Source organism: Pseudophryne corroboree, chromosome 2 (assembly GCF_028390025.1).
Source record: "Pseudophryne corroboree isolate aPseCor3 chromosome 2, aPseCor3.hap2, whole genome shotgun sequence".
NCBI classification, from domain to species: Eukaryota; Metazoa; Chordata; class Amphibia; order Anura; family Myobatrachidae; genus Pseudophryne; species Pseudophryne corroboree.
The window spans coordinates 808,255,361-808,269,180 of NC_086445.1; the positions used below are offsets into that span (position 1 = coordinate 808,255,361).

The 13,820-nt window shown below is 45.9% G+C and overlaps 1 protein-coding gene across 1 annotated transcript in view; it reads left to right on the top strand.

Annotated features, from left to right (window-relative positions):
• The first annotated feature begins 437 nt into the window (after positions 1-437).
• Positions 438-13,820, top strand: part of F5 (coagulation factor V) — a 303,846-nt gene continuing 290,463 nt past the window's right edge. Inside the window, exons 1-2 of the mRNA XM_063955643.1 lie at positions 438-900; positions 4,189-4,271. Coding sequence (XP_063811713.1) covers positions 734-900; positions 4,189-4,271 — 250 coding nt within the window. The 5' untranslated portion in view covers positions 438-733. The remainder of the gene's footprint in view (positions 901-4,188; positions 4,272-13,820) is intronic.

Below are 13,820 nucleotides of genomic sequence, written 5' to 3' on the forward strand. Positions count from 1 at the left end.
TTTTTTGAAAAGCACATTAGAATCATTAAAGTGAGAAAAAGTGTGTTGGACACACGGTTGCAAATACTGTATGCAGCCAAAAATACAGCCAAAGGCTTGCACAGAGAACCACGGGACGATGTAATCGGTCTCCCCGGTGGCTTCTGTACATCCTTGTTTATTTTATATATATATATATAGGATTATGATGTCATTTAAAGTGTGTCCAAATCAATATGTATTTCCTGCAAAGCTTTCCCAGAAGTCATACATTGGGGTGGACTGTGTATTTTACTGTAAGGTTCCATTTGTGAGTGGAAGGGAAATAATTAATCTTTAACCTTACCATCCCCTGTCTAAATAGTTTTCACAAGAACTCATGAGTGGGGCTGTGAGTAATTGTTCCATAGCAGACCTGTGAGATCTGAGGATCACTCTGTGATTTTGCTAATTTCCCTCCCTCCGTGACCTGTGAGAAGCTCAGGCAGCAGCATCACACTATTTACCCTCCAGCAAGAGGTGGTTTCCTCCATGTCCTGCAGTTTCCTCTAACCCTCGGGCAGTCAGGCACATCTCACACTACTGTGCTCTGCTAAAGGTTGCCGTCCAGGACAGCAGTGGGAGGCTCATTATCTGCTGGTCATAATGTCAATGCCTGGAACAAGAGGTCAGATTTATTGATCCGTGTACTCTCAGCCCTGTTGCCAAAGAGAGATTTTGGGACTTTTAAAACATTGCTAGTGTGCATGGACTAATGAGGGTCACTATGGACCTAGAGAAATATCATGCATTGCCGGTGTTACTCTTATTTCTGGTGGGCACTCTGGCCCAGATCACCCCCTCTGTCACTGGATTAGTGAGGGAGTATTATGTGGCTGCTGTGATAAGTGACTGGAACTACAGCAATGGACAGAATCAGAGGTAATGCACAAAAATAATGTCACAATATAATCGGATCTTTTACAGTGGTTTTATTGTATTGCGAAATTTGGTGGTTTTAGTACTTTCTTCAGATAGTGCGGTTCCTCTTGATATGGATAGATAGATAGATAGATAGATAGATAGATAGATAGATCGATCTCCTTACCACTTTTAAATTCATGGAATCATATAGTCTGCAGTATGAATTTACCTGCAGTTTATTTTTGTATATTGTAAGTTTTTATAGAATTTGTAGATAGATAGATAGATAGATAGATAGATAGATTGAGACAGACAGGCAGACAGATACTGTAGATAGACATAAAGACACACAGGCAGACAGATAGATACAGTAGATAGATAGATATTGATTAGTGTTGGTTAGACCACAGAATCTATTGTAATGGACATTTAAAAATAAAAATAAGTTTAAATAAAAACTGAATGTTATTACTTATAAAACTTGGACTTGTATGTTATATATTTAAATATATGATAGTGCCATATATAGATATATTAAAAGAAAAGTGGTCATCAGTGATTTAAGCAATTTAAATGGTAAAGTCCATTTTATTTCTGTGAGAGCATCAATAGTTAAAATCTTACATTTTGCAGGTTGCCCCTGACTCACAGGTCCATGTACTAAGGGGAGAAATGGGTAAAAAATGGTAAATGCATAGAAAGTTCCTGTACATACTGGTTCTTTATATGAACTATTGGATTTTCTCTACTGTTCTGCTGCCTGCACTACCTTCTAGCAGGTGTATAGAGAGCACTGGCGGGCCCAGGTACTTTTTTGGGGAGAGTGGCCTAGTTGCTGGAGATGTGACCACACCCCGTATACAAGTGAATGTAAAAAGAGCACAGATTTGGATGGCGCTATTGGCGGGGCAAGTCCAGAGGCCGGCACGCGTTCATAGAAACATAGAATTTGACGGCAGATAAGAACCACTTGGCCCATCTAGTCTGCCCCTTTTTTATTTTATCCTTTAGGCAATCTCAACCCTTTTTTAACCTTAATTCTTTGTAAGGATATTCATATGCCTGTCCCAAGCATGGCAGCTGGGTGCAATGAAGCAATGATTGCAGTATACATGCAGTCTAGTGCTGACAGGCAAGGAGGGAGGGTCGAGGCAGCGGCGGACCCGGGGCCAGCTTGGGCCCTTCCATCAGGCCCGGTTAATTAGTACCCCCCCCCCCTTCTTGGCTGCAGTGACTTCTAGCTCCTATGGCAGCGCTATGTGAATCAGATGTTACTAGGGCCAGGTACACATCAGGCCGACTCCTGTCTTCTCCAGTACCGGCATTGCATTTCCATGCTAACGTTATCTGCCTCCTGTTCAATTCTTCTGTCATCTTGCAGTTTTTTTGTTTGTCTTTTTCAGTAAAAGTTTTGATGATCTTAAAAAAATGTTTGTGTTTTGTGCCTCCAGGTGGCTGTGGCAAAGAGCAGAGCTGGCAGCACTCACAGACAAACTAGGCAAATCCTTAGGGCATTTGGAATGCCTAGGGGCACAAGCAGCTTCTGCTGATTAAAATTATATGCGGCACACCTATATTCTGTGTGTGACTGTATCTGCATACGAAATGCTACGTTACAGTGTATTCCTGTAAATCACTATAACGTAGCATTTCGTATGCAGATACAGCCACAGTCACACACAGAACATAGGCATGCCGCATATAATTGTAATCGGCAGAAGCTATTTGTGCATCCTAGCCATATAGCAATGCAAATAAGATACATTTTTGGCAAAAAAGGCATCTCCTGCTGCATGGCATATTGAGGCAAGATGTATGAGGAAACATCTGTATCCAAGCAGAGGCAGAGGTCACAGTATTAGCGGTTGTGTGAGTGCTGTGTGTGTGTGGTTGGTTGTGCATTAGTGTTCGGCATATGTGTAAGGGGCATTATGTGTGTCATGTGTATAAATGCATTAATAATGTGCGGCATATGTGTACGGGGCATTCTGTATGTCATGTGTATAAATGCATTAATAATGTACGCCATATGTGTAAGGGACATTATGTGTATAAGGGCATTAATAAAGGCTGGCATAATGTGTAAGGTGCATTATGTTTAAAAGGGCATTAATAATGTGTTTCATATGTGTAAGGGGCATTACTGTGTGGTATTATGTGTATAACTGCATTACTAATGTGAGGCATTATGTGTATAAGGTGCTCTATTGTGTGGCGTAACGTATAACAAGGGCACTACTGTGTGGGCTAATGTGAATAAAGAGCAATATGGTGTGCTGTTATGTGATTAAGGAGCAATTCAGTGTGATGTAATGTGAATAAGGGGCTCCACTGTGAGCAGTAACGTATATAAGGTAAAGTGGTTTTACTATGTGATGTAACATGAATAAGGGACACTATCACATGATAAATGGCCTAAATCAGACCTGATCGCTGCTGTGCACAGCAGCCGATCAGGTCTGAATTGCGCATGCGCCGGCGCCCCAGTGTGCCGGCGCATGCCAGACAGCCGACGGCCGTCTCAGCCCTGCTTTCGCCTCTGCCTGATTGACTCTGGGCAGGAGGGGACGGGCCGGCAGCATTTGGGCGCCGTTTTAGGGGCACTGTCCGGGCAACCTCAGGTGTGCCCGGATCGTGCGGGGGCGGGTCGCGGTGGCTGTGTGACGTCACATGCAGCCGCTGCGACCTGGGCAGTGACGAGTAGCTGGCAGGGAGCTGGTAGGGAGCTACTCTTCAAGTACAAAAACATCGCCGCCGTGCAACGCTTTTGTACTTGTGCAGCGGGGTAGGGCATGACGTGCGGGGCAGACTAGCCCTGTGCTGGGCAGACTAGCCCTGTGCTGGGCGTCCTCCCGCATGTCAGGGAAGCTGACCGTAGATGTGCTACATTTAGCACATCTACGATCAGGTCTGAATTAGGCCCAAAATGTGAATAAAGTTGCACTACTATGTGGCGTAATTTGAATTGGGGGTACTATTTCGTGGCCATGCCCCTTCACAGCAAGAACACGCCCCTTTTTGGGCTGTGCGCTGAATGTGTGCACTGTTCCTATTTAGAATATAGGGGGTAGGAGCATCAAAATGAGGACTGCTATGGGTGAGGGGCGATGGTGCTGGGAAAGGGGTACAGCGTCATAGGTGGAATTAGCCAAAAACTTGCCTAGGGCATCATATTGGTTAGGGTTGGCTCTGGCAAAGAGGCCACGCAAACGCCGGGTTGAGAGGGCAAATCTGGGCTTGTGGGGCACATGCGCAGGAAACAGCAATGGGATGCGGAAACTGATGATGATACTATTTGTTTTCCAGCTCTGACTACGTCTTCAAGAAGATCATTTACAGGGAATATGATGAAGGTTTTCAGAAGGCAAAACCCGCCTCTAAACTGTCAGGTAAGATTGTTCTCAGAAATAAAAACTTTATATATACAGTACTGTGCAAATGTTTTAGGTAGGTGTGGAAAAAATGCTGCAAAGTAAGAATGCCTCAGTTTTATCAATGAACAAAATGCAAAGTGAGTGAACCGAAGAGAAATTTAAATCAAATCAATATATGGTGTGACCACCCTTTGCCTTCAAAACAGCATCAATTCTTCTAGGTACACTTGCTCACAGTTTTTGAAGGAACTCGGCAGGGTGGTTGTTACAAACATCTTGGAGAACTAACCACAGATCTTCTGACCTTTTGCTCAAATCCTTCTGTCTCTTCATGTAATCCCAGACATACTCGATGATACTGAGATCAGGGCTCTGTGGGGGCAATATCATCACTTCTAGGACTCCTTGTTCTTCTTTATGCTGAAGATACTTAATGACATAGGGGGTCATTCCGACCTGATCGCTAGCAGGCTACTTTTAGCACTGCTGCGATCAGGTAGTCGCCGCCTACAGGGGAGGGGGTTAGAGCTGTGCAGGGCTTCGATCCGCTGTGCAGAGACTGCACAAGCAAAAAGTTTATGCAGTCTCTGCACAGCTCAAGACTTACTCACCCACTGCGACGATCTTTCCTGGAGCTGACGTCAGGATCCCTCCCTGCTGACGTTCGGACACGCCTGCATTTTATTTTCCACTCCCAGAAAACGGTTAGTTTCCTCCCCAGGCCGGCCTCTTCCTGTCAATCTTCTTGCATTCGCCGCTGCGAACGCGTTCTTCGGTATTCTCATCACTGTCGCCGTGCAGTGACGCGCCTGCGCATTGCGCTCATGCGCAGTTCGGACCCGTTCGCACGGCTGCGAAAAAAAGCGTGCAAACGGGTTGGAATGACCCCCATTGGCTGTATGTTTGGGGTCGCTGTCTTGCTGCAGAATAATTGTGGAGCCAATCAGATGCCTCCCTGATGGTATTGCATGATGGCTAAGTACCTCTTCTTACTGCCTCCATCCACTTGTACATTACAGGTCTCCCTTAATAATGTGCTGTTTTCACCATTCCTAAATAACAATTTCTTGAACCATTACGACTTCCGCTCTTTTTCTCTTCTCTGTTTTTCCTCAAGATCTACTTAAGTGGCTTGTGTATCTCCACATATCTAATTTTCTCTCCTCTCACCATTTCAAGACTCGTTTTTTTTTCAGCCAATTTTCCATTTAGAAAGTTCCCCCTAAAGCTATCAATGATCTACTTACAGCAAAGTCTAAGGTTCACTCCTTTGTTTCATGCTTCTGGTCCTCTCAGCTGCTTTCAGCACCATTGATCAGTTTTCCTGCATACCTTTAGCTGCATTAGCCTTAAGGGCCTCATACAGTAACGCGACATGTCCATCTGACATGTCGCTGGCGATCACCCCGGCAGCCTCCTGGGGGGCAGGATCGCCCAAGATACATCGTATGCTGTCCTTTTGCATACGATGTATCTTGGGCGATCCCAGCCATGCTTGCGGGGTCGGACGTGATTGAATGTGCAGCACATTCAATCTAGAGTATCCGATCCGATGCTCACGGGAACGTGCATCGGACCAGAAACACCTCCAAAATGCCCGATTTCATCCGATATTTCGGGCCGAATGCCCGAAATCGGCATTATCGTCCTAGTGTATCCTCCTCTCCACTCCAACAATGTTTTGGACTCAAATAAGTCTCAATTATTAGCTTTTTGTTTAGTTTTTTTTTTTCCTTTTTACTGTTCACATCTTTTGTTGGTAAGAAAGTGATAAATTTGCATGTTCTTCCTCCAGGAACACCTCTAATCTGACACAGCAGAAATCTGCCTCTCCTCGACTGATCTCTCCAGTACTCTACTACTTTGTGTGACTTTTTGGTCTATTTAGTAAGCCTTGGAAAGAGAATAAGTGGAGAGAGATAAAGTACCAGCCAATCAGCTCCTAACTGCCATGTTCCAGGCTTGAAAAATGTGTTTGAAAGATGACAGGAGCTGGTTGGTCAGTAGTTTATCTCTCTCCACTTTATATCTCTAGAAGGCTCAGTAAACAGACCCCTATATCTCTGCTACTTTTGAATAGATGTCCTAACATTTCAACACGTCCATAATATATACTGTGGCTTATCTTCTTCCCACAAACCAGTCATCACTTCTCAACTTACTGCCAACAACACCACAACTTCCTCAGTCTTCCAAAGCCGCTGCCTTGGTGTTATCCTTGACTAGTCTGCTTTGCACCTCACATCCAGGCTCTCTCGCACTCCTCTTTTTTTATCTTTGAAATACAGGTTGAGTATCCCATATCCAAATATTCCAAAATACGGAATATTCCGAAATACAGACTTTTTGAGTGAGAGTGAGATAGTGAAACCTTTGTTTTCTGATGGCTCAATGTACACAAACTTTGTTTAATACACAAAGTGATTAAAAATATTGTATTAAATGACCTTCAGGCTGTGTGTATAAGGTGTATATGAAACATAAATGAACTGTGTGAATGTAGACACACTTTGTTTAATGCACAAAGTTATAAAAATATTGTCTAAAATGACCTTCAGGTTGTGGGGGTCATTCCGAGTTGTTCGCTCTGTAAATTTCTTCGCATCGCAGCGATTTTCCGCTTAGTGCGCATGCGCAATGTTCGCACTGCGACTGCGCCAAGTAAATTTGCTATGCAGTTAGGAATTTTACTCACGGTTTTTTCTTCGTTCTGGTGATCGTAATGTGATTGACAGGAAGTGGGTGTTTCTGGGCGGAAACAGGCCGTTTTATGGGCGTGTGGGAAAAAACGCTACCGTTTCTGGGAAAAACGCGGGAGTGGCTGGAGAAACGGAGGAGTGTCTGGACGAACGCTGGGTGTGTTTGTGACGTCAAACCAGGAACGACAAGCACTGAACTGATCGCACTGGCAGAGTAAGTCTCGAGCTACTCAGAAACTGCACAGAGATGTCTTTTCGCAATATTGCGAATCTTTCGTTCGCAATTTTAAGAAGCTAAGATTCACTCCCAGTAGGCGGCGGCTTAGCGTGTGTAAAGCTGCTAAAAGCAGCTTGCGAGCGAACAACTCGGAATGAGGGCCAGTGTGTATAAGGTGTATATGAAATATAAATGCATTCTGTGCTTAGATTTAGGTCCCATCACCATGATATCTCATTATGATATGCAATTAGTCCAAAATACGGAAAAATCCCATATCCAAAATACCTTTGGTCCCAAGCATTTTGGATAAGGGATACTCAACCTGTATTGCTAGAATATGCCCTTTTCTTACCAATGATGTGACCAAAACTCACATTCTATATCTTCCACTACCTGGTGTTCCCCTCACTTTAATCCATCCAGAATTTAGCAACAGGAATGATTTTCTCATCAGTTCACATTCACAGAACCACTCTGGAACTCTGACTCCCGCATACGCGTTGCAATTGCTGCTTTTCACTTATAGGATAACTGATACCCCTTTCATATCGCATATTGCGGGTCGCACCCGAGAGCCGTACACGGGTGCTTCCCAGGTGCAACCCGCCGCAGCCCCTTTCACAGTGGCGTCCCCAGCCGGGCATATTGCCGGGTTTATGACGTCAGCGGTGATCTCCAAGCGCCGCCTGTCCATTCAATGTGAACGGGAAATGGGTCGCATCAACCCTGCAACCCGTTAACACCACACCGCGACTGGGGTTGAAGCCGTATTTAACCCTGGTCGCTACCAGGGTTGAAATACCGGGTCGCTCAACCCAGGATATTTCCCCCTGGCCCCTTTCAGACTGCACAGCAACCAGGGTTACTGCGAGCTTATGTGCAATAAGCCGGGTTACAAGATGGCGGTCGGAAAAGGGTATGACTGCACTAGATCAGACATTTATTTTGTTAACAGTGATTTGTATATTGCCAGCAAATTCTGTTGCGCTTTATAATTGAGACTTTGCCATAGCTTTCAAATATTTAGAAGCGTCCTCAAAACCCACTTCTTTATTATAGTTTACCCTAATCCCACGTACACTGCAGACACAATTACACCCCTTTTGCCACTAAATTTATAACCTGGGTTATTGCCCGAGCACCCGAGTCCAAGATTGGGGGGAAAGTATCTGAGAAAAATAACCCGGATCACGTTACCCGGGAATCCGACCCTGGGAACAACCCAGGAAACAGTTCAGTGTAAATGTGGGAGGGTGTGTTAGGGTTAGGCACCCCCAGGAAGGGTCAGGGCTAGGCTGCTGGAGGGGGAAGGTTCGGTTTAGGCTGCGGGAAGGGGGGAATTAGGATTAGGCACCCCATGGGAGGGTCAGGGCTAGGCTGCGGGAGGGGGAGGGTTGGGATTAGGCTGCGGGAAGGGGGAAATTAGGGTTAGGCACCTCCAGGGAAGGTCAGGGCTAGGCTGCGGGAGGGGGAAGGTTGGGTTTAGGCTGCGGGAAGGGGGCAATTAGGCTTAGGCACCCCCAGGGAGGGTCAGGGCTAGGCTGCGGGAGGGGGAAGGTTGGGTTTAGGCTGCGGGAAGGGGGCAATTAGGGTTAGGCACCCCCAGGGAAGGTCAGGGCTAGGCTGCGGGAGGGGGAAGGTTGGGTTTAGGCTGCATGAAGGGGGGAATTAGGGTTAGGCACCCCATGGGAGGGTCAGGGCTAGGCTGCGGGAGGGGGAAGGTTGGGTTTAGGCTTCGGGAAGGGGGGAATTAGGGTTAGGCACCCCCTGGGAGGGTCAGGGCTAGGCTGCAGGAGGGGGAGGGTTGGGTTTAGGCTGCAGGAAGGGGGGAATTATGGTTAGGCACCACCGGGGATACTTAGGGCTAGGCTGCGGGAGGGGGAGGGTTAGGTTTAGGCTGCGGGAAGGGGGGGAATTAGGGTTAGGCACCACCGGGGAGGGTTAGGGCTAGGCTGCGGGAGGGGGAGACATAGGTTTAGGCTGTGGGAAGGGAGGGTTAGAGGGATAAGGGATTAGGATTAGCTACCTTACTCTGCAGGTGTTGGGATTCCAAGCATCGGGATGCCGCAGTCTGTATTTTGACTGTCGGCACCCCAACAGTCAGGATATTGTAAGCAACCCGTTACAGCTTGGTACATATTTTTAAAGGTCTGTTCAGGTTATTTTCAGGAAAATGGTACCTAATGCCTGCTTTAGACCATGGAACTCATTATTTTCAAGAAAGTTAAATATCCCTTGACTGGAGCTGAACATTATCTCGCAAAGCAAGAATTACTTAGAGGAAGTTCATTAGGATGGGGGTTAACACTGTAAACTTTTCATAGTCACTCTACCTGTATATTCATTATATAATGTTGCAAATTACATTACTAAAAATGAGTTTTTTTATATTATAGGTTTATATAAGTGTTGAATTCAAACAAATAAATTGCTAATAATTAAACGTTATAAAATTGTAAGAGATTTGATCTCTTATTTAATAAGAGATTAGTATCTTGACTTTATTTTAATTATTATTTTTGCACAGCAACTTAAAAGTGTTATTACCTGCAGTTAAAAACTAAGTTTACATTATTCTAGTAATTTATAAACCATGTGCTTCATTTTTATAGACTTATGAAATAGCAGCAATCATTTCTTTGTCATAGAAACTTTAGTGTTACTTTAGTAAAGGTTGTTTTAAACTATTTTAAGCCAACACATAATCTTTTTAGAATTACATTTCCTGCTGCTCAAATCCAGGAATCATTATTTCCCAGCACCCCCTGCTGCTGCAGTATTTTTCTGGTGCTGTCCTTGCACTCTCCCCCAGCTAATAGGCACGATTCCTAATTATGGACCTGCAACTTCTCCATATTATTGTGCATATTTATCACATCCTCGGATGTGGGTACTGTGATAAATTCACCTAAATCCGCAATGCATTATTTGTTATTTGAATACAAAGCAAGGATGTATCAAATATCACATGAAGGAACAGCATTTGTTAGAAAGCTCTATCCCTGCGAATCCTCTTACCAAACTTTTAAGGGTATTTTCCTAGGAAATTACCCTGAGCGTGTGACCGTGCATGTTATATTATAACACAGCAAATGAGTTGTCCTCTCTGTGTGCTATCTCCTGGTTGGTGCAATATAAGATTAATGCAGGATTGCGCAAATGTGCAAATCCGCAGGTTACATGTTCTTAAAGTATCTCGTGTGTAGCTCTCTTGGGCAAGTGCATTTGGCTTTATAGAAATATGCATGGCTATAAATATTCCTTACTGCAGACTATTTTGCATTGGTATGAGCCATATAAGGTTCTTATAACTTCTCTGTAATCAGTGGAGTATGAATGATTGCTCAAATATCTTCAGTATTGATATGTCAATAATAAATCTGCTCCTGGCAAAAATTAGCCCTAGTGTATATGTGGCAGCGAATATAGATTATAAACTCCACCAGGGCAATTAAGTAAATGGCCAAATACGTATTGTCTGTAAAGCGCTGCAGAGTATGCTTGTACTATATAAATAATTGGTAATAAATAAACAATGTAGAAATTAAAGTTCCTGATACTATTTCTCCAACTTGGATTTCATAAATCTTGTTGCAATTGATTGCATACAGTATACTAATAAACGTTATGATCATCCTTAGCTGCTGCCTGCGGAATACTCTGAGTCAAATAGTATGATGATCTAATTTAGGGGCCGACTCAGTCCCTGACGCTGATGTGTAAAAATCACTATGAAGTGATTTCTGCACATCTGCGCATGTGCGTACGCCGGTACGCGCATGTACAAGGTCCTAAACTGCAAGGTCCATGTCACACACCAGAGGCGGCGTTCGCCACGCTTACCCCTGCGTGTCTGCTGGTCGGTGTTGCGGCCTCTGCCTTCGGTGGGCCACGGGCTCCGGCGTCTGGCTGGCGCGGCTCCCGGCGGTTCTCCGGGGCATGGGCGCCGCCATGACACCCGGCATCACGTGGACGGGGGGCAGGTGACGTCATCAGACTGCTCCGCCAATCCAGCGGTGGCGGGGAATTCAAAGTCAGACGCCGGACGGAGCCTCAGTGCCTGAGTATCGTCTTTCCCTGACGTATATGCCAGTGCTCTTGTTCCCGGCAAGGATCTCTGCAGTTGTACTCCAGTGTCTCCGGCATTTCCAGCTGCCAGTTCGCTGCACCGGTTCCAGTGTATTCAGTGGCCGGTATATCTCTCTGCGGTCCAGTCACCAGTGCTCCTAGGAATCAGCGTGGCTGCGGGCCTAGTCACCATTCTCAAGTTCTAACAAATTAACAGCGTCTAAAACCCCTGCACTTCAGTTCCTCACATCATCAGCGTCTCAGTCACCGTTCACAAGTTCTACAAATCAACAGCGTCTAAAACCCCTGCACTTCAGTTCTTCACATCATCAGCGTCTCAGTCACCGTTCACAATTTCTACAAATTAAACAGCGTCTTAAACCCCTGCACTTCAGTTCTTCACATCATCAGTATCTCTAATACTGCTCACAAAACCCTTCAGTGGGTCTGGACATTTCCCTCATTTATTCTTTTGGCATTTGACTTTAAGTTGTTTTTCCCTGCAATAAAGCTCTTCAATATTTCATCAAACTCCACTGTCAGCGTCCTGTATGAGGAAATCCTATATTAGGCCTCCCCTTTTCTGGCTCAGTTGTGGTTCCTCTTCCCAACCATTGGAAGAATCCCCGAGTTCACAACACCCTCAGTCTAGGCCAGTGACAGTCCAGAACGCAGTTTAAGACCTGGAGGGGGCGGGAATGGGGCGTCAACGCTGTGTTTTGTAGGTGTCAATGCTTCGTTTTAGGGGCACGGTCCGTACAATGCAGGCACGTCCTGACCGTTTGCGGGGCGGGATGTGGCGGCTGCGTGGCGTTACACGCAGCCACTGCGACCCTTAACGTGGCGGATAGCCACTAGGCTACGCAGGCAGAGGGCTACTCTAAACATGTGAAAGCAGATATCAGAAAATTGGCCTTTGCCCTTTAGAGTTGATTGCACCATGGGGGTAATTCTGAGTTGATCGCAGCAGGAATTTTGTTAGCAGCTGGGCAAAACCATGTGCACTGCAGGGGGAGTGGGGGGGGGGGGGGCAGATATAACATGTGTAGAGAGAGTAAGATTTGGGTGGGGTGTGTTCAATCTGCAATCTAAATTGCAGTGTAATAATAAAGCAGCCAGTATTTACCCTGCACAGAAACAATATGACCCACCCAAATCTAACTCTCTCTGCACATGTTATATCTGCCTCCCCTGCAGTGCACATGGTTTTGCCCAACTGCTAACAAAATTCCTGCTGCGATCAACTTGGAATTACCCCCCATTTCTCTGACGTCCTAGTGGATGCTGGGGACTCCGTAAGGACCATGGGGAATAGCGGCTCCGCAGGAGACTGGGCACAAAAGTAAAGCTTTAGAACTACCTGGTGTGCACTGGCTCCTCCCCCTATGACCCTCCTCCAAGCCTCAGTTAGATTTTTGTGCCCGAACGAGAAGGGTGCACACTAGGTGGCTCTCCTGAGCTGCTTAGTGAAAAGTTTAGTTTTAGGTTTTTTATGTTCAGTGAGACCTGCTGGCAACAGGCTCACTGCATCGAGAAGGGGGGCACTAATTACGCGCAGTATTAAAAATACAGCAGCTATAAGGGGAAAAACACTTATATAAGGTTATCCCTGTATATATATAGCGCTCTGGTGTGTGCTGGCAAACTCTCCCTCTGTCTCCCCAAAGGGCTAGTGGGGTCCTGTCCTCTATCAGAGCATTCCCTGTGTGTGTGCTGTGTGTCGGTACGTTTGTGTCGACATGTATGAGGAGAAAAGTGTCAGCTCTGTATAAAAACGTCAGGGGCTCTAAAACGGAAAATCGGCGGCAGAAGACGTCCTGTCTTCAACAAGGTAGCGCACAGCACTGCAGCTGTGCGCCATTGCTCTCAGCACACTTCACACTCCGGTCACTGAGGGTGCAGGGCGCTGGGGGGGGGGCGCCCTGAGACGCAATAAAAACACCTTGGATGGCAAAAAATGCATCACATATAGCTCCTGGGCTATATGGATGAATTTAACCCCTGCCAGAATACACAGAAAAACGGGAGATAGGCTCCGCCCCCTTCTCGGCGGCCTTATCTCCTCAGCACACTGGCGCCATTTTCCCTCACAGCTCCGTTGGAGGGAAGCTCCCTGGCTCTCCCCTGCAGTCACTACACTACAGACGCCCGTTACCTCAGATGGCAGATATAGACGCCGACACGGATACTGACTCCAGTGTCGACGGTGAAGAGACAAATGTGACTTCCAGTAGGGCCACACGTTACATGATTGAGGCAATGAAAAATGTTTTACACATTTCTGATAATACGGGTACCACCAAAAAGGGGTATTATGTTCGGTGAGGAAAAACTACCTGTAGTTTTCCTGAATCTGAGAAATTAAATGAGATGTGTGATGATGCGAGGGTTTCCCCCGATAACAACTGATAATTTCTAAAATGTTATTGGCATTATATCCTTTCCCGCCAGAGGTTAGGGTGCGTTGGGAAACACCCCCTAGGGTGGATAAAGCGCTCACACGCTTGTAAGAACAAGGGCTCTACCCTCTCCTGAGATGGCCGCCCTTAAGGATCCTGCTGATAGAAAGCAGGAGGG